Consider the following 24,900-nt stretch of genomic DNA (forward strand, 5'->3'; position numbering starts at 1 on the left):
GGAGTTGGGTGAGAAGAAAACCAATTTGCTTACTTGGCGATTTATCTGCAATGTTGTTTTGAATTATTCTCTGCCCTGCCCACTAGAACAACATGTGGTTCAAATAACTGGCCCTGTCAGACCCCTTGCAGACCCCTCAGGCCTTACACTCATTAGAGAGAGAGAGAGAGAGAGAGAGAGAGAGAGAGAGAGAGAGAGAGAGAGAGAGAGAGAGAGACAGCAACACAATTAGACCCAACCAAATCATGAAAAAACTAAAAGATAATTACCTGACACATTGGAAAGAATTAACAAAAAGGAAAGCTAAGGAAAGCGTTGACTATGTACAGACTCAGTGAGCATAGCCTTGCTATTGAGAAAGGCCGCCATAGGCAGACATGGCTCTCAAGATAAAACAGGCTATGTGCTCACTGCCCACAAAATGAGGTGGAAACTGAGCTGCACTTCCTAACCTCCTGCCCAATGTATGACCATATTAGAGAGACATATTTCCCTCAGATTACACAGATCCACAAAGAATTTGAAAACAAATCCAATTTTGAAAAACTCCCATATCTACTGGGTGAAATACCCCAGTGTGGCATGACCTGTTGCCACAAGAAAAGGGCAACCAGTGAAGAACAAACACCATTGTAAACACAACCCATATGTATGCTTATTTATTTTCCCTTTTGTACTTTAACTATTTGCACATCATTACAACACTGGATATAGATATAATATGACATTTGACATGTCTTTATTATTTTGGGACTTGTGTGAGTTTATTTCAATTTTTTTGACAATGTAAACATATGTTTCCCATGCCAATAAAGCCCCTTGAATTTAAATTGATCTGAATTGAGAGAGCAGAGAGAGAGAGTATTTCAAGGCTACCTGTATTTCAAGGCCTACCTTCAAACTCAGTGCCTCTGCTTGACATCATGGGAAAGTCTAAACAAGTCAGCCAAGACCTCAGAAGAAAATGTGTAACCTACACTAACTAATATACACTAACTAATATACACTAATTAACATACACTAACTAATATAGACTAACTAATATAGACTAACTAATATACACTAATTAACATACACTATCTAACATACACTAACTAATATACACTAACTAATATACACTAATTAACATACACTAATTAACATACACTAACTAATATACACAAACGAATATACACTAACTAATATACACTAACTAATATACACTAACTAATATACACTATCTAACATACACTAACTAATATACACTAACTAACATACACTAACTAACAGCCTGAGGTGAATAACAGCCTGAGGTGAATAACAGCCTGAGGTGAATAACAGCCTGTGAGGTGAATAACAGCCTGAGGTGAATAACAGCCTGAGGTGAATAACAGCCTGAGGTGAATAACAGCCTGAGGTGAATAACAGCCTGAGGTGAATAACAGCCTGAGGTGTGAATAACAGCCTGTGGGGTGCATAACAGCCTGTGAGGTGAATAACAGCCTGATGTGAATAACAGCCTGAGGTGAATAACAGCCTGAGGTAAATAACAGCCTGTGGGGTGAATAACAGCCTGAGGGGTGAATAACAGCCTGTGAGGTGAATAACATGACTGATGTATATGTTCTTACATAGACAGTACTAGAATTGTTATGTCAGTCCCCTTCTCTCCTCCAGTCCCTCGTATATATACTGTCTTCTCTGTGTGTTTGTTTAAACTTTCTCAAGACCCCACAAAACCAAAACTCATGATTCTTACACACAGAAGGACAGCGATCTCCCTCCTTCCACTCTCCCCCTCACCACATTGCTACCTCCCACCCACACTGTCTCTCTTTCTCCCACCCACTGTCTCTCTCTTTCTCCCACCCACTGTCTGCACTTTCTCTCTCTCTCTCTCTGGGTTCTAACTTAAAACCTCTTCTCTCTTTGTTTACCTCCTAAGCTCCTCCATTTCCTTCTGTCCATCAACAGGTTAACAGGCCTTTGATGTCATCAAAGAAAGAGTCATATGATGAACTCACTGAGAGAAAGTGAACTCACACTACTGCTGTGTTGCTCACTCCTGTGGTGTTTCAAAAAAAATGAAAAAAAGAGTCAACTGTGAATCAATGCTTGGCCTTTCGTTCCCTGTGGCTGGATGGGATGTCCCTGGCCTGACCCAGTGAGTCAGGGGAGCAGACTGGACTGGGACGTATCCTCTGTGTCAGACACAACACAACACATCACACACAACCTCAACCCCTCATATCTGACTGTCTGTCTGTCTGTCTGACAGACAGACAGACAGACAGACAGACAGACAGACAGACAGACAGACAGACAGACGGACGGACGGACGGACGGACGGACGGACGGACGGACGGACGGACGGACGGACGGACGGACAGACAGACAGACAGACAGACAGACAGACAGACAGACAGACAGACAGACAGACAGACAGACAGACAGACAGACAGACAGACAGACAGACAGACAGACAGACAGACAGACAGACAGACAGACAGACAGACAGACAGACAGACAGACAGTCAGATATGAGGGGTTGAGGTTGTGTGTGATGTGTTGTGTTGTGTCTGACACAGAGGATACGTCCCAGTCCAGTCTGCTCCCCTGACTCACTGGGTCAGGCCAGGGACATCCCATCCAGCCACAGGGAACGAAAGGCCAAGCATTGATTCACAGTTGACTCTGTCTGTCTGTCTGTCTGTCTGTCTGTCTGTCTGTCTGTCTGTCTGTGAGACTGGCTCACTTTTTTCTGTGCCACTACGGATGTCTGTTATTTGTACTGAGTGAGCCCTGCCCCACACTGGGACAGTGGTGGATGGGTTATATACGACTTTAAGATCTGCTCAAATTATCAGAGAAAATCAAACCCAACAACTATTGAGTTATAAGAGAGACAGTGTGTTTTGTTACCTAAGAGCTCAACACTTAAATGACAAGTCAAAAACATGATTTTTTTTTAAATACACATTTGTATTTAGGATCCTATCTTAATTGGCAGTGTTATTATTCCATTGTATCGCTCGAGTCCAACATATTAGAATATGACGTTCTGGATGAATTCGCAAATAACACACTTGAATAGGTATAACATCGAAACACATGCATCACTCTAATGGGAGTGTTGTAAGATCCTAAATAGTGTCATGTGGCTGTTTTTGGAACCTTTGCTCATGTTGTGATGTAATGCATCGTTACCCTACTTTTGTTTTTCTTGTACTTTATGCATCTTGCTCAGGCCTTTATGTGAACTAATTGTACAATACTATTTTGCCTGTTGTTGTAAATTGCCCTTTTGTGAATAATATATATATATATTTTTGTTGTTGTTGCGGCTTTGAACCAGCGCACATATGTTAGTAATTTGCTAGCTAGCGATGTTAGCCATTTAGCTAAACTGGGATAACTGTAGTATTTCGTGACCTTTTGTAGGGTGTGGATAACAAAAACATCATGCACTTCCTGTACTGTTTAGTTCAGGCATGACGTGCTTCCTGTGTGCCAATCGTAAATTCAAAACTTTCCTCACATACAATGTAACTTCATTCAAATTAAGGTACATCTGTTTTCACACATTAATATAAAACATGTATTTATATTTGTTATTAATACACACCTGTACATATACAAATATAAGCACCCACCAATTATTACTATTATTTTTAAATTACAATCTCTGTAATTTGACTGTTTTCAGCTGAAGAGCAAGTCAATATTACGTTGAATTTTCTGTAAAAAAAAAAAGTCATTATTCAAAGGTACAATGCATAGAGAGAGCTGATTAGCCATTCAACAATACTTTTGCTAACAGGAGTCATGGCTTTGACCATGAAAGGTGTTTCTAGTGTGTTTCTGTTTAAGGATGCGTGTTGTTTTTGCCAGCCAGTCAGTTGAGGGCGAGGGTGCGTCAGATGTCAGGCTAAGTGACTCAGGTTGTGGAAAGAGAGAGAGACCTGTGTCGTTCTGTCCCCTTCCTCACACAGCATTACGGTTTATCAGGATCCACATGCTGAGTCCAGCTGGCAGGAAACACACCATATCCTCATTCCTCAGCACAGATGGACTGGTCACGAAGAGGGGGTAGAGGGGGGTAAGGGGCAGGACAGGGGGCAGGGTGGAGAGGGGGGTAAGGGGCAGGACAGGGGGTAGAAGGGGGTAAGGGACAGGACAGGGGGTAGAGGGGGGTAAGGGGCAGGACAGGGGGCAGGGGGTAGAGGGGGGTAAGGTACAGGGGACAGGGGACAGGGGGTAGAGGGGGGTAAGGGGCAGGACAGGGGGTAGAGGGGGGTAAGGGGCAGGACATGGGTAGAGGGGGGTAAGGGGCAGGACAGGGGGCAGGGTTGTAGAGGGGGGTAAGGGGCAGGACAGGGGGCAGGGGGTAGAGGGGGGTAAGGGACAGGGGGACAGGGGGTAGAGGGGGGTAAGGGGCAGGACAGGGGGTAGAGGGGGTAAGGGGCAGGGTGTAGAGGGGGGTAAGAGCAGGACAGGGGGCAGGGGGTAGAGGGGGGTAAGGGGCAGGACAGGGGGCAGGGTGTAGAGGGGGGTAAGGGCCAGGACAGGGGCAGAAGGGGTAAGGGGCCAGGACAGGGGGCAGGGGGGGGTAAGGGGCAGGACAGGGGGCAGAGGGGGGTAAGAGACAGAATGGAGGGGAAGGGGATAGAGGGGGGCAAGGGGCGGGACAGGGGCAGAAAGGGTAAGGGGCAGGACAGGGGGTAGAGGGGGGTAAGGGGCAGGACAGGGGGCAGAGGGGGGTAAGAGCCAGATCGGAGGGGCAGGGGATAGAGGGGGGGTAAGGGGCAGGACAGGGGGTAGAGGGGGGGTAAACGACAGGACAGAGGGGCAGGAGGTAGAGTGGGGTAAGGGGCAGGACAGGGGGCAGAAGGGGTAAGGGGCAGGACAGGGGGCAGAAGGGGTAAGGGGCAGGACAGGGGGTAGAGGGGGGAAAGAGACAGGACAGAGGGGCAGGGGGGTAGAGTGGGGTAAGGGGCAGGACAGGGGGCAGAAGGGGTAAGGGGCAGGACAGGGGGCAGAAGGGGTAAGGGGCAGGACAGGGGGTAGAGGGGGGAAAGAGACAGGACAGAGGGGCAGGGGGTAGAGTGGGGTAAGGGGCAGGACAGGGGGCAGGGGGTAGAGGGGGGTAAGGGCCAGGACAGGGTTCAGAACAGGGGGGCAGGGGGTAGAGTGGGGTAAGGGGCAGGGAACGGGTGTGAGAGGGTGTGGTTGCGGGTCCATTCCTGAGAGGCCTCTTCTATCACATGTAGATCTCTGTCTAAACATAGAGACACCCCACCCCGTCCCGACAAACTGGACTGCCTCAATCTGGTAACGCTCTTCTGCATAGCTCTGCTGCCACCTGGAGGTTATTTGACACTATTGCACCCTGTTACTTATAGCTTCTGTGATTCTGTATGGCCTAATAATGAGCCAGCATAGGTTCTCTATACAGAATAGTAAAGCTTGTTGTTTTATTATAAATTAACATGAAATGACAGATGGCAACAGTGTATGTGAAATTTGGCCAAGCAATTCCAATATGTTCCTTCATTGTAGACTAATTACTTATTATTTCAGTTTAACTTGTTTAAAATGTAAAACAATTCTGCTTATTTCTGTTAAAACCTAGTGTCAATGGTTATTTTCTTTTTTTCAAATTAGGACAACTCTACTACCACAGACAGTTCACGCTTCAGTGGAGCGATTGAAAACTGACCCGAGATCAGGGCTCAGTGGAAAAGTGTAGTTTGCGACCATAGAACCGCAACGTGCGCACTTTGCGACTGTACTGTTAATGGCGAACGATACGGCAACATCCGCAAGCGGCAGCAGCAGAGAGAAGATGGCGGAGGGAGATAAAAATGCAGAGAAACTCAAGGAGAAGGCGAATAATTGCTTTAAAGGTAATTTGACAACAACCCCGTAAAGTGGTTCTAGATTAACGTTATCGTTCAATCTATCTGGACAAAGTCTGTAATGATCCAAATTCAGTGTCCTTTCATATGGGCAACAACGGTGGATTTGTCTAGCACACATGAGCCGGTTGCTATGCTATCAGCTAGCTAGCTAAACGGCGCATTGCTACAGTGGACAGTTGTTGCTATGCTATCAGCTAGCTAAACGGCGCATTGCTACAGTGGACAGCTGCTGCTATGCTAGTTAGCATACCCGCTAACACACTCTTGAAAACGTGCCTCACAGTCGTGTGGTTGTGTTGTCGTCGCAAATTGGTTCTTCTTGAAAACAGAAAACGATCCATTTAAATATATATATTCCATGTAATATTGATCATTGTGATTATCCAGTATGTCCTAACTGATGTCGATGACACCGACCAGATTTGTTCTAGATGTCTTTCACGCTAAACAAGTCGGTATTGTGTCAGTAGCACACAGACAGGCCATGTCAAGTCATTCATTCGCTAGCTAGTTACTGTTCCTTAGAAAACAACATGATTTCACTGTCTTAGTTTTAATTTTGCAAGTTGACACCCGTCGTCATATATTTAACGATTGGAGGGAAAAAAACATGTCTCACACTTAATCATACACTTTGCACATAATAACCCTAAATCACATCGCTACGAAAGTTAGCTTAATAGGAAAGTGGCAAGGCCCCCAAATCCAGATACCCCATAGCCGCGGTAGAACAAAACATCAACATGTATTTTTTCACATCCCTAATGTCTCTCATTTATGAAATGGATGGTTGTGTAAAAAATATTTTCCTTCAAAAGGGGTTAAATTGATAGCTATTGTGACACACCCCCAGGGCACTCAACAGTGCGACCATTTTACTCGCATATGCGCCTAATTTATTTATTTATTTATGAGCACCAGTGGATTCTAGCTTTTTAATATCTAAAATATTTTTCTTTGTGCTCCTAAATGTCTTTGTGTGTGTGTGGTTAACATTTTCAACATAAGTACTTATATTCTCCATGTGAAAAAGGTAAGGGAAGTACAGAATAATACCTGGCTGGAGGGGCGATCATGTAACCCAATATTGCGAGCTCTGATATTGCTAACATGTGGAACGCAAGTAGTTTATTGTCTGTCCTTTATACACAAACAAACAGCGGTTGGTGCATATTTGAAATATAGACCTGTAAATATAATGCCAACTATGAATATTTTTAATGAATGTAAGCGTTACTTTTTGGTGGCTGATTTTAATAGACAACTTTCAAGTCAAAATTTCCTCTCATTTAGTGCTGCCTGACAAACATGCATACAGTTGCACGTGTTTTCTTTAAACGTTGTGGCTATTGTAATCAGCTCTAAGGAAAACACGTTGGCTCAGACATGGGGATTGGATTTTTTTTGTGGTCCAAGGTTCCTTTTTTGTAAAGTTAGCCCCTACCCTTGTCATGAAGTCAGTGGCCACCACAGATTATCTTTGGAGCCACCATGGATGTAGCCTCAAATCTAATATGATGTCCAAAAACAAATATAGTAGCCATAGTACCATTTGACTGAGGTTAAATCACGTGTAAATATGTATTGGTTTTTCAGAATTGTGTGCAACACTCATCGCTGTGGAGACCGTTTTGGTGTATTTTTTTGGTCCTAAAACCTATATGGCCAATAGGATTACAATCAAACGCCTTCGGCTGCGTAAACAACGAACACAAATATAAACGCAACATATAAAACAATGTTTCATGACCTGAAATAAAAGACCACAGATCCATGTGCACAAGAAGCTTATTTCTCTTAAATGTTGTTAAAACGAATCCATCCACCTGACGGGTGTGGCAGATTATCTAACCTCTCTGGATTAAAACCAAATTAGGATACGTATACTATATTACATATTGGATCATTTCAAAAATACATTACCGTGTAGTTTACCAATAAAATGTTCTGACAGGATGTGGACGTCCTCTGTATACAACATTTTTTATTTTTACTAGGCAAGTCAGTTAAAAACAAATTCTTATTTTCAATGACGGTTTAGGAACACCACTGTTAACTGCCTGTTCAGGGGCAGAACGACAGATTTGTACCATGTCAGCTCGGGGATTTGAACTTGCAACCAAGGCTCTAACCACTAGGCTACCCTGCTGCCCCAGTATAGTACATGTTCTTAGAATGTTAGCAAAAAAATGATCTCATTACAGTACATGTTCTTAGAATGTTAGCAAAAAATGATCTCACTACAGTACATGTTCTTAGAATGTTAGCAAAAGATAAATAAGTTCTTGCTACAATGGAAAGGAAAATACCTATCTAGTTGTGGACACCCTGATTAACTCTTTAGTCATATCCCAGTTGACCTATTGGCTTATGGTCTTGCCTACACCTAGTAACCTGTTTTATTTAAATTATATGAGCAAAAAATATGTATTTTTTTTATTTATTTGGAATGGCAAGCTAGACAAAATTGAAAAGGGCCTGTTTTATATAATGAATTTGGAGGGCAGAAATGATGAAATATTAAAGCATTAGACCTCTCACTAAAGGTGTCAGCCATACAAAAGTTAAATCTGAACTGGTTCTCTAGCAGATTAGTAAGAATGTCTCACCCCATGTTCAAGAAGGGCCTTTTTCCCTTTATTCAGATAACAAACTCTCACTTTCAGTTATTTGAAAACGAAATAATCTCCAAAATATAGTTATTTTTAAAACAAGCAATAGAAAGTTGGTTGCGATTTCAGTTTAATCCACCAAGAAAAGACAGAACAAATAATACAATTATTGTGGTTAAACTCAAATCTACTAATTGATTCCATTTTTTTATTTTATTTTAATAAGGTATATCTTTGTAAATGATATCATAAATAGGTCTGGTGGAGTTATGTCACATATGCAGCTAACAAAAATATATGAAAATGTCTGATCTACCCAAAATGACAACCAACTAGTTGCAGCATTATCACAAAAATGGAAGAAGCAAGTGGAAGGGGGGGGGAAATGTCCACGTTCTTCCATGGCCTGCATACTCACCAGACATGTCACCCATTGAGCATGTTTGGGATGCTCTGGATCGACATGTACGACAGCGTGTTCCAGTTCCTGGAACATCAGCAACTTCACACAGCCATTGAAGAGGAGTGGGGACAACATTCCACAGGCCACAATCAACAGCCTGATCAACTCTATGTGAAGGAGATGTGTCACGCTGCATGAGGCAAATGGTGATCACACCAGAAACTGACTGGTTTTCTGATCCACGTCCCTACTTAAAAAGAAAAAAAAGAAAGAAGGTATCTGTGACCAGCAGGTGCGTATCTGTATTCCCAGTCATGTGACGTAAATAGATTAGTGTCTACGGGATTATGTCAATCCACCGAGTTCCTTTATATAAACGGTAACTCAGTAAACTCTTCTTTTTTTTCCCGGCGGTGGGCGGCGGCCTGCGGTGGGCGGCGGCCTGTGGTGCCCGGCGGGAAGCAACTCGACATTGAAGTGCACTGATTGAATTAACATGTTTATTTAAAAAGAAGAAGAAAAACAATATATATTATATAAGTAATAACGGTATCAGTATTATCCTGCAGTGGGTTACCTGTAACTCAGGATACCAAGTCAATAGGTTGACATCGCATCCTGGCTAGATGATAGTTTAGTTATTATCCAAGGAAAATCAGAGTTGTTGCCAAAACATTGAAGTGCACTGATTGAAATAGCTAGCTAGATACATGGCCATGACTCGATGTGCATGTGTCTGCATATTGTTATATCAACCATCATGTTTATTTAAAAAAAAAATATATATATATATATATATATATGGCAGAAAAAATAGTACACATACAAGAAGTATACAAACAGACAATGATAACATATGCTAGGGGGTACAACAAATTACAGATTATACAAAGACCTTAAAACGGAAACCGAGGAGCACATTCTCCCATAAAAAAAAAAAACTGGTCATCAAGAATATTAACAATTATATTCATAGTTTTATCTTTCCATATTTTTTTGCATGTAGACAATGCCAAAATAAATGCAAAAAAATGTTTCTGGATGCTCAACATAAAGTACTTAATGTCTTTTTTGAGTTTCTTCAGGTAGTGATTCGAAGGGTAATATTTATGGATCATTCTGAAAAGAGACCTCTTTGACCTTGTTAACAAGCAGGTATTTTTTCACAGCGGATATTATTGACCAATGTATTCCAGTAAGTTGTGACAAGGAATAGATATAATATCCCTTTGAAATAAAGCAGGTATAGATCTGTTGTTCTGAGGGAACAAGGGAGAAACACTATCTCTATTGGATAGTCAACTGGATTAAGCGAAGGTAGGTCAACAAGGTGAGGTCTGGCTACACCTATAAATAACATGAGAGTTCCAGATGGAATAGCATCAGAGACTATGGAGAACTCTAGGAGGGTAGGTCAAGAAGGTGAGGCCTGGCTACACCTATAAATAACATGAGAGTTCCAGATGGAATAGCATCAAAGACTATGGAGAACTCTCTAGGTGTAACAGAGATATTGTAACTAGATAAAAAAAATCCTCATAATTGAGTAACAATCCTTCTGCATTAAACAGTTGACTCACCAGTAGGATATGATTATTGAACCAGTTCTTAAAAAATAAAGACTTGTTTCTATACAACATATCCTTATTATTCCAAACGAAATACCTATGTGGGGAAAAATTGTTTATATATTATCGACCACGCTAAGAATACTTGTCTATGAAAAGCAGATCATTTTGTAGGAATCTCATCAATGTTATAGTTATAAAGTGACATAAAATTGAAGGCACCAAATCCGCTCCAAATCGGGAGAAGATATGAGGGATGAAATTCCAAATTGAAGTTGGATTCTTTAAGAAATGTTTTAGCCTAATTTATCTCAAGTATTATTCAAAGTAGGAAAATCAAAAAAATATGAGACCACCATATTCATATGTGTTCATAATGACAGATTTCCTAATATAATGTGTATGATTTTTACAGATTGAAAATCATTTGGTCAACCGCTTTACCTATTTTGTTGTCAAGATGGAGGGACTGGGCTGCATTTAATTTAAATTTTACCTTTATTTAACCAGGCAAGTCAGTTAAGAACACATTCTTATTTTCAATGACGGCCTGGGAACAGTGGGTTAACTGCCTGTTCAGGGGCAGAACGACAGATTTGTACCTTGTCAGCTCGGGGGTTTGAACTCGCAACCTTCCGGTTACTAGTCCAACGCTCTAACCACTAGGCTACCCTGCCACCCCGCGTGTAGGGGACCGCCCCGCGTGTAGGGACCGGGCTGCGTGTAGGGGACCGGGCTGCGTGTAGGGGACCGGGCTGCGTGTAGGGGACCGGGCTGCGTGTAGGGGACCGGGCTGCGTGTAGGGGACCGGGCTGCGTGTAGGGGACCGGGCTGCGTGTAGGGGACCGGGCTGCGTGTAGGGGACCGGGCTGCGTGTAGGGGACCGGGCTGCGTGTAGGGGACCGGGCTGCGTGTAGGGGACCGGGCTGCGTGTAGGGGACCGGGCTGCGTGTAGGGGACCGGGCTGCGTGTAGGGGACCGGGCTGCGTGTAGGGGACCGGGCTGCGTGTAGGGGACCGGGCTGTATAAGTAAGTCTGGAGATACCTTCTGCTTTAGAAAGCAATACTCGACCTTTCAAGGATAAATCCCTCTGCAACCAATGGCTCAACTTCTTTTTGTTATTTTCAATAATAGGTATGACATTTTAATGATCGTCTTTCATGTTGATCCTTAGATATGGTTATCCCAAGGTATGTTACTTTTTCCTCGACTGAAATATTGCATATAGAGGGTATTGGTCTTTAACAGCAAACAATTTATCACATCGGCTGCTCTCGGTATCTGGTCAGCGTCTTTCATAAAGAGGGTGGTGTCATCTGCACGCTGACTAATGATAATATCTCTGTCAGCAATAGAGATCCCTTTTTATATTGCAGGATTTAACAGAACTTGTAAGAAGTTGTGTTGCAAGCAGGAAGAGGTAAGGTGAAAGTGGGCAACCTTGCCTGATTCCTCTTTTCAAATCAAATCTAGTACAAGTCCCATTTTATGGAACTGTTCCTATTTCATTTAAAGAGTTTTTACAGTACTACAAAAGAATTCCCCAAATCCAAATTTCTCAAGGGAGAGAAAGAGTGGAACATGAGTTTCTATATCAAAGTTTTATTGTCTATCTTCAAAGATTAGATCAAAATAGTCAATAAGGTTTTACCCCCTGTCGGATATTAATAGATATGTCTATTCTTCATGAAGCCAGATTGAGTCTCCTCTATAATTGTCCAATACTGCTTTCATTCTTTTTTGCAAATATAGAGGCCAATATTTTGTAGTTGTTATTGAGCAGACAGATTGGAGGCCAATTATGGAGGAGAAGCAAGTCTTTCTTGGGCTTAGGCATTAATGTAATCAGACCTTGAGTCAAACTGGGAGGGAGAGCATTATTTGTAATGGTTTCAGAAAATACCTCCAACAGAAATGGGGCCAGAAAAAGTTGTGTAAAACTCAGCAGATATAACATTAGTCCCAGGAGACGTATTATTTGTAAGGTGTTTAATAGAATAAATGATCTCTTCAACTATAATAGGGTCATCACACTGTTCCCTCTCAGCCTCCCCAAATGATTTCACATCCCCCAGAGAGTAAAAAACAGAGTTGAGGAAACCTCACAATACTAAGAATTATATAAATTCCTGTAGAAGTTGCAACTAAAGTTATAAATTAATTTGGGATCATCTGTGATTAGACCAGTCATATTTAATTGTTGAATTGTATTATTTTGAGAGTGGTGTTTTTCTAACCTGAAAAAATAAGAAGCATTTTGTTCTCCCTTCTCTAGCCACTTCTTCCTAGATCTGACAAAGGCTCCCTCTGCTTTCAGTCTATAGATATCATCCAACTTGTGTTGAAGCTCAAACAGAACAGATGTGTCCTCATCTGAGAGACTTTCAACAGGCTTTTTATCAAGAAGTGATCTTTGTAACTAAACTTTCTTCTTCAGCTCTCCTCGTCTTGGCATCAATACTCCCATATTTTCCAACCTAATATTTAAAAAGCTCCCAGTTATTACTGTATGAATTGTCATTTATAGCTTTGTTCCATAAGTGTGTAATTAAATTGTACCCTGATAAGCTACACTGTACCTAATCACCTGACACTGACGTCATCAGTATCTTAAACGCTGTCGAACGTTGAAACATGAACTATCTGTCCCGGGATCCTGCCAGAAAGACGAGCTAGATTAGCTGGCTCGGCAGTCTCAAATGTAGGCAGCTATTGGATGCTTCCAACGTTGCAGGAGCTGCATTTTACTTTGCTTTGATCCGGGACGATGTGGACCGAGTTGACTTTCAATGTAGCAATTGCTTGCTTGTGGACGACTACAGGAGCGAAGTAGCTACTCTTAGCAAGCAATGTAGCAAACCTACATAAACTACTGGGGAACCCACGCCCACCTACTTTTTATTTTTCTTCCACCCCAGTAGCCGGACGCCGCTCTGGTCTGGTGGAAGTTTTGCCGCCGTTTCGGCTCTCCACAGCCGACTGGCCAGTTCTAAGCAGGGTTCCATCCCCGAAGGGGTCTCCCCTTTCCCTGGAGAACGGAGCTGATCTCGACCCAACCAACCAGCCATAGAGGTACGTCACTCGCCGTGGAAGTCGAAGAAGGCGTCCTCTGGCAACGGGGGTCTCCATGGAGATGTTGATCCCGGAACTGACACAGACCAGAAACAGCTTTGCTGCCCTGGATCAAGAGGTTCCGGCACCTTCGTCCGTGGTGGCTTCCCAATGAAGATCGAATCCGGAGGTACCTGCGTCTTCGTCCTCAGTTCTGTCTCCCTCTCCGGTGGCTTCTACCTCGGGTTCAGATCCTCGGAGCTCCCACCCTCATCAGACCGCGAGGCTACCTGAGAGACTGGCCTATTCACCAGCTGTCATCATAGGCAGCTCTATGGTGAGAAACATCTCGGTCCCCAAGGCATCTCGGTCCCTGTTCTACCACAGATGCCGGGAGCTGACAGTGTCGTAGTCCATGTGGGGTCAAACTACATCAAGAGGGCTAGCTCGGAACATTTGAAAATTGATTTTAAAGAACTGATTTTGGCATTAAAAGACTCCAAAAAACAGCCAATAATTTCAGGTCCAGTACCGTCGTTGGGCCGCGGGTGTGAAAGATTCAGCAGACCGCTGGCACTACACATCTAGCTAAAAGACTACTGTAGCTCTGCTGGAGTCACTTGTATTGATAACTTTGACACCTTCTGGAAACAGAAGATACTCTACATGAATGACGGAGTCCTTCCAAATCATCTTTGCTCCTGGACTCTGTCCAAGCATTTCAAGGCTGCGTTGAAACAATGAGTGGAAAAGGATCCAGGACCAGCTCAGTTAATCCCTACCCCATTGACTGGTAAATGATCCAAGACCAGCTCAGTTAATCCCTACCATTGACTGGTAAATGATCCAGGACCAGCTCAGTTAATCCCTACCATTGACTGGTAAATGATCCAGGACCAGCTCAGTTAATCCCTACCCCACATACTGGTAAATGATCCAGGACCAGCTCAGTTAATCCCTACCACTGACTGGTAAATGATCCAGGACCAGCTCAGTTAATCCCTACCACTGACTGGTAAATGATCCAGGACCAGCTCAGTTAATCCCTACCATTGACTTGTAAATGATCCAGGACCAGCTCAGTTAATCCCTACCACTGACTGGTAAATGATCCAGGACCAGCTCAGTTAATCCCTACCATTGACTGGTAAATGATCCAGGACCAGCTCAGTTAATCCCTACCATTGACTTGTAAATGATCCAGGACCAGCTCAGTTAATCCCTACCACTGACTGGTAAATGATCCAGGACCAGCTCAGTTAATCCCTACCATTGACTGGTAAATGATCCAGGACCAGCTCAGTTAATCCCTACCATTGACTGGTAAATGATCCAGGACCAGCTCAGTTAATCCCTACCATTGACTGGTAAATGATCCAGGACCAGCTCAGTTAATCCCTACCACTGACTGGTAAATGATCCAGGACCAGCTCAGTTAATCCCTACCATTGTGACAATGAGTCGTCATAATGCTGCATCAAATACATGATTTTAGGGGCATTGGTAAACACAAGTAATTTAATTTATGTACTCCTAATTGCACTGAATATATCTGTTTATCAGCTATTGTAAGCAGTAGTCATGAGCCAATAAACCAGAGTTACACTGTTAGCACTTAGGCGGTGTGCCCTAGGCCAATAAACCAGAGTTACACTGTTAGCACTTAGGCGGTGTGCCCTAGGCCAATAAACCAGAGTTACACTGTTAGCACTTAGGCGGTGTGCCCTAGGCCAATAAACCAGAGTTACACTGTTAGCACTTAGGCGGTGTGCCCTAGGCCAATAAACCAGAGTTACACTGTTAGGCGGTGTGCCCTAGGCCAATAAACCAGAGTTACACTGTTAGGCGGTGTGCCCTAGGCCAATAAACCAGAGTTACACTGTTAGGCGGTGTGCCCTAGGCCAATAAACCAGAGTTACACTGTTAGGCGGTGTGCCCTAGGCCAATAAACCAGAGTTACACTGTTAGGCGGTGTGCCCTAGGCCAATAAACCAGAGTTACACTGTTAGGCGGTGTGCCCTAGGCCAATAAACCAGAGTTACACTGTTAGGCGGTGTGCCCTAGGCCAATAAACCAGAGTTACACTGTTAGGCGGTGTGCCCTAGGCCAATAAACCAGAGTTACACTGTTAGGCGGTGTGCCCTAGGCCAATAAACCAGAGTTACACTGTTAGGCGGTGTGCCCTAGGCCAATAAACCAGAGTTACACTGTTAGGCGGTGTGCCCTAGGCCAATAAACCAGAGTTACACTGTTAGGCGGTGTGCCCTAGGCCAATAAACCAGAGGTACACTGTTAGGCGGTGTGCCCTAGGCCAATAAACCAGAGGTACACTGTTAGGCGGTGTGCCCTAGGCCAATAAACCAGAGTTACACTGTTAGGCGGTGTGCCCTAGGCCAATAAACCAGAGTCACACTGTTAGGCGGTGTGCCCTAGGCCAATAAACCAGAGTTACACTGTTAGGCGGTGTGCCCTAGGCCAATAAACCAGAGTTACACTGTTAGGCGGTGTGCCCTAGGCCAATAAACCAGAGTTACACTGTTAGGCGGTGTGCCCTAGGCCAATAAACCAGAGTTACACTGTTAGGCGGTGTGCCCTAGGCCAATAAACCAGAGTTACACTGTTAGGCGGTGTGCCCTAGGCCAATAAACCAGAGTTACACTGTTAGGCGGTGTGCCCTAGGCCAATAAACCAGAGGTACACTGTTAGGCGGTGTGCCCTAGGCCAATAAACCAGAGTTACACTGTTAGGCGGTGTGCCCTAGGCCAATAAACCAGAGGTACACTGTTAGGCGGTGTGCCCTAGGCCAATAAACCAGAGTTACACTGTTAGGCGGTGTGCCCTAGGCCAATAAACCAGAGTTACACTGTTAGCACTTAGGCGGTGTGCCCTAGGCCAATAAACCAGAGTTACACTGTTAGCACTTAGGCGGTGTGCCCTAGGCCAATAAACCAGAGTTACACTGTTAGCACTTAGGCGGTGTGCCCTAGGCCAATAAACCAGAGTTACACTGTTAGCACTTAGGCGGTGTGCCCTAGGCCAATAAACCAGAGTTACACTGTTAGCACTTAGGCGGTGTGCCCTAGGCCAATAAACCAGAGTTACACTGTTAGCACTTAGGCGGTGTGCCCTAGGCCAATAAACCAGAGTTACACTGTTAGCACTTAGGCGGTGTGCCCTAGGCCAATAAACCAGAGTTACACTGTTAGGCGGTGTGCCCTAGGCCAATAAACCAGAGTTACACTGTTAGGCGGTGTGCCCTAGGCCAATAAACCAGAGTTACACTGTTAGGCGGTGTGCCCTAGGCCAATAAACCAGAGTTACACTGTTAGGCGGTGTGCCCTAGGCCAATAAACCAGAGGTACACTGTTAGCACTTAGGCGGTGTGCCCTAGGCCAATAAACCAGAGTTACACTGTTAGGCGGTGTGCCCTAGGCCAATAAACCAGAGTTACACTGTTAGCACTTAGGCGGTGTGCCCTAGTAGGAAGACCACTTTATTTATATATTATATAGCTCACCCTGCACTATCGGCTCCAATGTAAATAACATGAGTAAGTCTACCTCTGATAAGCTTCACAGTAAAGCATTAAAAAACAATCAAGCAACCCAGAAAAGTGCAAAAAAAAATAGCCCATATTAACATATGTAGCCTAAGAAACAAGGTCCATGAAGTCAATAACTTGCTTGTAACAGTCAGAATATGAATGTCATCTATCTCTGAAACTGAAATGCCAACGGGGGCGGTATTGCGGTCTATATTCAGAACCACATTCCTGTAAAGCTTAGAGAGGATCTCATGTTAAATACTGTTGAAGTAATATGGCTACAGGTTCATCTGCTTCACCTAAAGCCCATTCTGTTGGGAAAATGCTATAGACCACCAAATGCTAACAGTCAGTATCTGGATAACGTGTGAAATGCTTGATAATGTATGTGATATCAACAGAGAAGTATATTTTCTGGGTGATTTAATTGACTGGCTCTCATCAAGCTGCCCACTCAGGGAAGAAACTTCAAACTGTAACCAGTACCTACAACCTGGTTCAGGTTATCAGTCAACCTACCAGGGTTGTTACAAACAGCACAGGAATGAAATTATCAACATGTATTGATCACATCTTTACTAACGCTGCAGACATTTGCTTTAAAACAGTATCCAGATCCATCGGATGTATTGATCACAATATAATAGCCATATCTAGGAAAACCAAAGCTCCAAAGGCTGGGCCTAATACAGTGTATAAGAGGTCATACAAGAAGTTTGTAGTGATTCCTATGTTGATGATGTAAAGAATATTTGCTGGTCCGTGGTGTGTAACGAGGAGCAACCAGATGCTGCTGGTCCGCGGTGTGTAACGAGGAGCAACCAGATGCTGCTGGTCCGCGGTGTGTAACGAGGAGCAACCAGATGTTGCACTTGACTCATTATGAAACTACTTATTCCAGTTACTAATAAGCACGCTCCGAAATGACTGTAAAAACTGTTCAAGCCCCTTGGATTGACGAGGAATTCCAACTGATTGGCAAGGTGGTGAAAAAAGTATTGTTGTCTATCAACAATGACAAGCCACCGGGGTCTGACAACTTGGATGGAAAATTACTGGGGATAATAGACTATATTGCCACTCCTATTTGCCATATCTTCAATTTAAGCCTACTAGAGAGCGTGTGCCCTCAGGCCTGGAGGGAAGTTAGTCATTCCGCTACCCAACAATAGTATTACTGGCTCCAATAGCCGACCAATCAGCCTGTTACCAACCCTTAGTAAATCTTTGGAAAAAGTTGTTTGACCAGATACAATTCTTTTTTTTACAGTAAACAAATTGAAAACAATTTCAGCATGCTTATAGGGAAGGACACTCAACAAGCACAGCACTTACACAAATGACTGATGCTTGGCTGAGAGAAATTGATGATAAAATGATTGTGGGGGCTGTCTTATTAGACTTCAGTGCGGCTTTTGATATTATTGATCATAGTCTGCTGCTGGAAAAACATATGTGTTATGGCTTTACACCCCATGCTATAATGTTGATAAAGAGTTACCTGTCTAACAGAACACAGAGGGTGTTCGTTAATGGAAGCCTATCAAATATAATCCAGTTAGAATCAGGAATTCCCCAGGGCAGCTGTTTAGGCACATTGCTTTTTTCCCATTTTTTCTAATGACATGCCACTGACTTTGAGTAAAGCCAGAGTTTCTTTGTATGTGGATGACTCAACACTATACACATCAGCTACTACAGCGACTGAAATGACTGCAACACTCAATAAAGAGCTGCAGTTAGTTTCAGAGTCGATGGCAAGGAATAAGTTCGCCCTAAATATTTCTAAAACAAAGAATTGTATTTGGAACAAAACACTCACTAAAAACTAAACCTCAACTAAAACTTGTAATCAATAATGTGGAAATTGAGTAAGTTGAAATAACTAAACTGCTTGGAGTAACACTAGATTGTAAATTGTCATGGTCAAAACATGTTGATGTAACAGTAGCTAAGATGGGGAGAAGTCTGTCTATAATAAAGCGATGCTCTGCCTTCTTAACAACACTATCAACAAGGCAGGTCCTACAGGCCCTAGTTTCTACCTTCTTAACAACACTATCAACAAGGCAGGTCCTACAGGCCCTAGTTTCTACCTTCTTAACAACACTATCAACAAGGCAGGTCCTACAGGCCCTAGTTTCTACCTTCTTAACAACACTATCAACAAGGCAGGTCCTACAGGCCCTAGTTTCTACCTTCTTAACAACATTATCAACAAGGCAGGTCCTACAGGCCCTAGTTTCTACCTTCTTAACAACACTATCAACAAGGCAGGTCCTACAGGCCCTAGTTTCTACCTTCTTAACAACACTATCAACAAGGCAGGTCCTACAGGCCCTAGTTTCTACCTTCTTAACAACACTATCAACAAGGCAGGTCCTACAGGCCCTAGTTTCTACCTTCTTAACAACACTATCAACAAGGCAGGTCCTACAGGCCCTAGTTTCTACCTTCTTAACAACACTATCAACAAGGCAGGTCCTACAGGCCCTAGTTTCTACCTTCTTAACAACACTATCAACAAGGCAGGTCATACAGGCCCTAGTTTCTACCTTCTTAACAACACTATCAACAAGGCAGGTCCTACAGGCCCTAGTTTCTACCTTCTTAACAGCACTATCAACAAGGCAGGTCCTACAGGCCCTAGTTTTGTCGCACCTGGACTAATGTTCAGTCGTGTGGTTTTACCACAAAAAAGGACTTAGGAAAATTGCAATTGGCTCAGAACAGGGAAGCACAGATGGCTAATATTAATAATATGCATGTCAATCTCTCCTGGCTGACAGTGGAGGAGAGATTGACTTCATCACTACTTTTATTTATGAGGGGTATTAACATGTTGAATGCACCGAGCTGTCTGTCTAAACGACTGGCACACAGCTCGGATACTCATGCATATCTCACAAGACATGCCACCAGGGGTCTCTTCACAGTCCAGAACAGACTACGGGAGGCACACAGTACGACATAGAGCCATGACTACATGGAACTCTATTCCACATCAGGTAACTGATGAAGCAGTATAATTAGATTTAAATTAACAAGTAAACATACACCTTATGTAACAGTGTGGATTGTGTAGACACACGCATAGGCACAGACACATCCATACACGCACACGATAACATACACACTATGCATGGATTTAGTACTGTAGATATGTGTTAGTGGTGGAGTAGGGGCCTGATACACTACACTACCCTGATACGCTACGCTACACTACCCTGATACGCTACACTACCCTGATACGCTACACTACCCTGATACACTACCCTGATACATTACACTACAGTACCCTGATACGCTACAGTACCCTGATACACTACACTACAGTACCCTGGTACACTACAGTACCCTGGTACACTACACTACAGTACCCTGGTACACTACACTACCCTGATACGCTACACTACCCTGATACGCCACACTACCCTGATACGCTACACTACCCTGATACATTACACTACACTACCCTGATACACTACACTACACTACCCTACCCTGATATGCTACACTACCCTGATATGCTACACTACCCTGATACGCTACACTACCCTGATACGCTACACTACCCTGATACGCTACACTACCCTGATACACTACCCTGATACGCTACACTACCCTGATACGCTACACTACCCTGATACGCTACCCTGATACATTACACTACAGTACCCTGATACGCTACAGTACCCTGATACACTACACTACAGTACCCTGGTACACTACACTACAGTACCCTGATACGCTACAGTACCCTGATACTCTACACTACCCTGATACACTACACTACCCTGATACGCTACACTACCCTGATACGCTACACTACCCTGATGCGCTACAGTACCCTGATACGCTACACTACCCTGATACGCTACACTACACCTCCCTGATACGCTACAGTACCCTGATACACTACACTACCCTGATACATTACACTACCCTGGTACGCTACAGTACCCTGGTACGCTACAGTACCCTGGTACGCTACAGTACCCTGGTACGCTACACTACCCTGATACGCTACACTACCCTGAAAGGCTACACTACCCTGATACGCTACACTACCCTGATACGCTACACTACCCTGATACGCTACAGTTGCAGGTTAGTTTCCATGGTTTAGCTAGTTATTGTAGCCACTGTTAGCCTGCTATGGAATCCATCAATGTGTTGGATTGCACTTGATGATAACCCTGATGATAACATAACGCTTCCGCAGCACAGCAGTGGTAAGATGACCCTTGATCAATTAGCCTATCAATCCACCCGCTAAGGGAAAGGCACTTCCCAATGTGTGGTTTTGTCTTCCAGTGGCATACATTTTTTAGAGTTCAACCTTTGAACCTTGTGTTATGCTATGACTTTGCTCAATACCGCCATTGGCAACTCCACGGGTTTCTTTGACACGTTGAGTAGCCTGTTCCTTGATAGGCAATAAGCCAATAAATGCATATTATTGAAGCGAATGAGTGACTCGAGAGAAAGTCCACTATATCAAATAAAATGTATTTATATAGCCCTTCGTACATCAGCTGATATTTCAAAGTGCTGTACAGCCTTGTAAGTGGAACTGATTCCGATCTAAATGAATGTGATGTTTTCAGGAGTAATTATATGACAATGAATGTGATGTTGTTTTCTAGAGAAAGACTATGACAATGCAATCAAATACTACACGGAGGCGTTGGAGCTCAACCCGGCCAACGCCATCTACTTCTCCAACCGCAGCCTGGCGTACCTGCGGACAGAATGCTATGGCTACGCTCTGGCCGACGCCACCAAGTGTCTGGAGATAGACAAGAACTACATCAAGGGCTACTATCGCCGAGCCACATCCAACATGGCCCTGGGCAAGTTCAAGGCTGCACTCAAAGACTACGAGACGGTAAGACAGGAGAGGAAGCTTCCAGGTACTCTTTAGGAAGATGATAGGAGAGGAAGCTTCCAGGTACTCTTTAGGAAGATGATAGGAGAGGAAGCTTCCAGGTACTCTTTAGGAAGATGATAGGAGAGGAATCCTCAAGGTACTCTTTAGGAAGATGACAGGAGAGGAAGCCTCAAGGTACTCTTTAGGAAGATGATAGGAGAGGAAGCCTCAAGGTACTCTTTAGGAAGATGATAGGAGAGGAAGCTTCCAGGTACTCTTTAGGAAGATGATAGGAGAGGAAGCTTCCAGGTACTCTTTAGGAAGATGATAGGAGAGGAAGCTTCCAGGTAGTCTTAGGAAGATGACATCGTTGTAAATCCCCAGGTGACTTAAATGGGAATAGTTACTGTAGTGGCTAAATTGTCCAATTATAATTGTTCAAATACATTTCCATTCTAATCCTTTAGCCACAATGGAGGGTGGTGAAATGTTAGTCTTGATGCAGACAAATCCAATGTCCAGAATTAGTTGATAAATAATAATAAATGTATTTGTCATTCTTCTGGATACAAAACATGTATAGAGTTCTACCGAAACAAATTGTGATCGTTTTTAACTCTAGAAACAAACGGCATGGTATGGTCAAATGTCCTTTCACTAGAGCATTCATTAGAGAACAACAACAACCTTATTATGAGTTCATGTAATCATGTTTAAATTCATCAGTTGTAGTTGAATATCTGTATCGAATATCAGGATGACTGTCGACGTGTATCTTGGACCCACAAACAAACGTACAAACATAAGATAACTTATTCATGATGCTTAGTTTTTTTCATAGATATACTACCGTTCCAAAAAATGTGTGGTCATTTAGAAATGTCCTGTTTTTTTAAAAAGAAAAGCACATTTATTTGTCAATTCTAAAATAACATCAAATTGATTTGAAATACACCAGTCTCAATGTCAACAGTGAAGAGGTGTGACTCCGGGATGCTGGCCTTCTAGGCAGAGTTGCAAAGAAATAGCCTTATCTAGCTCAGACTGACCAATAAAAATTTAAAAAAGATTAAGATGGGTTAAAGAACACAGACACTGGACAGAGGACCTCTGCCTAGAAGGCCAGCATCCCGGAGTCACCTCTTCACTGTTGACATTGAGACGGGTGTTTTGCGGGTACAATTTAATGAAGCTGCCAGTTGAGGACTTGTGAGGCGTCTGTTTCTCAAACTAGACACTCTAATGTACTTGTCCTCTTGCTCAGTTGTGCCCCGGCGCCTCCCACTCCTCTGTCTATTCTGGTTAGGGCCAGTTTGCTCTGTTCTGTGAAGGTTGTAGTACACAGCGTTGTACGAGATCTTCAGTTTCTTGGCAATTTCTTGCATGGAATAACTCATTTCTCAGAACAAGAACAGACTAACAGGTTTCAGAAGAAAGTTCTTTGTTTCTGGCCATTTTGAGCCTGTAATCGAACCCACAAATGCTGATGCTCCAGATACTCAACTAGTCTAAAGAAGGCCAGTTTTATTGCTCGTTTAATCAGAACAACAGTTTTCAGCTGTGTTAACATAATTACAAAAGGGTTTTCTAATGATCAATTAGCCCTTTAAAATGATAAACTTGGATTAGCTAACACAACGTGCCATTGGAACACAGGAGTGATGGATGCTGATAATTGGCCCCTCTACGCCTACGTAGATATTCCATAAAAAATCAGCCGTTTCCAGCTACAATAGTCATTTACAACATAAACAATGTCTACAATGTATTTCTGATCAATTTGATGTTATTTTAATGGACTTTTTTTTTTGCTTTTCTTCCAATAACAAGGACATTTCTAAGTGACCTCAAACTTTTGAACGGTAGTGTATGTCCACAACATGAGCCCATGGGGGAGGGAGGAGTATGAATAGGCTACACCGAACTTATTTGAGGTTTTTGGTGTTTTGTTGTAATTCTTTCTAATATTATTGTGATCTGAAACCCTCACAACAAAAATAAGACAAAAAGTTAGTCGCAAAGAAACCAAACAGGTGACGTCCTACCAAGTGACTGGGTTTGACCAGCGCCGTATATCACCAGGTGACTGGGTTTGACCAGCACCGTATATCACCAGGTGACAGGGTTTGACCAGCGCCGTATATCACCAGGTGACTGGGTTTGACCAGCGCCGTATATCACCAGGTGACTGGGTTTGACCAGCGCCGTATATCACCAGGTGACTGGGTTTGACCAGCGCCGTATATCACCAGGTGACTGGGTTTGACCAGTGCCGTATATCACCGGGTGACTGGGTTTGACCAGTGCCGTATATCACCGGGTGACTGGGTTTGACCAGTGCCGTATATCACCGGGTGACTGGGTTTGACCAGCGCCGTATATCACCGGGTGACTGGGTTTGACCAGCGCCGTATATCACCGGGTGACTGGGTTTGACCAGCGCCGTATATCACCGGGTGACTGGGTTTGACCAGCGCCGTATATCACCGGGTGACTGGGTTTGACCAGTGCTGTATAAGGCCCATGTAGCAGTAGTATTATTACTAAGATGAGGACAGAAGAGGAGAATGTGGGCTTGTCACAAGGGAGGAGCCAATAGTGGGGCTGTCGTCACAATTTAGAAAGTCGCCCTGTTTGAGATGACATCTTGCAGATGTGTTTATCTTGAACAGTGTAATGACTTGGCAGTCACGTAGTGCCAGGGTTAGATTCTGTTTTCAAATGTGTTCAGTAAATCGATCAGAAGTTTGTTCCTTCAAATGTACTTTCGGTCAATGGGGGGGGGGGGGTCATTTATAAACAGCTGGTCTTTGTTCCATGTTGACATAAACACCCCAAGGCTCTGGCAACAGGGAGCTGGCTGGCTGGCTGTGCCACATCACTGACAGTGATAGCTGCCTGCTGTCACTGAGACAAATTTAGAGTATTGGTGTCATGGACATATTGCT

The 24,900-nt window shown here is 43.6% G+C and overlaps 1 protein-coding gene across 1 annotated transcript in view; it reads left to right on the top strand.

Moving 5' to 3' along the window:
- The first annotated feature begins 5,716 nt into the window (after nucleotides 1-5,716).
- The window catches only part of ppp5c (protein phosphatase 5, catalytic subunit), a 32,751-nt gene continuing 13,567 nt past the window's right edge, over nucleotides 5,717-24,900 (top strand). The window contains exons 1-2 of the mRNA XM_031795350.1: nucleotides 5,717-5,885; nucleotides 21,729-21,970. Coding sequence (XP_031651210.1) covers nucleotides 5,777-5,885; nucleotides 21,729-21,970 — 351 coding nt within the window. The 5' untranslated portion in view covers nucleotides 5,717-5,776. The remainder of the gene's footprint in view (nucleotides 5,886-21,728; nucleotides 21,971-24,900) is intronic.

The sequence above is a fragment of the Oncorhynchus kisutch genome, linkage group LG18 (assembly GCF_002021735.2).
Source record: "Oncorhynchus kisutch isolate 150728-3 linkage group LG18, Okis_V2, whole genome shotgun sequence".
NCBI lineage: Eukaryota > Metazoa > Chordata > Actinopteri > Salmoniformes > Salmonidae > Oncorhynchus > Oncorhynchus kisutch.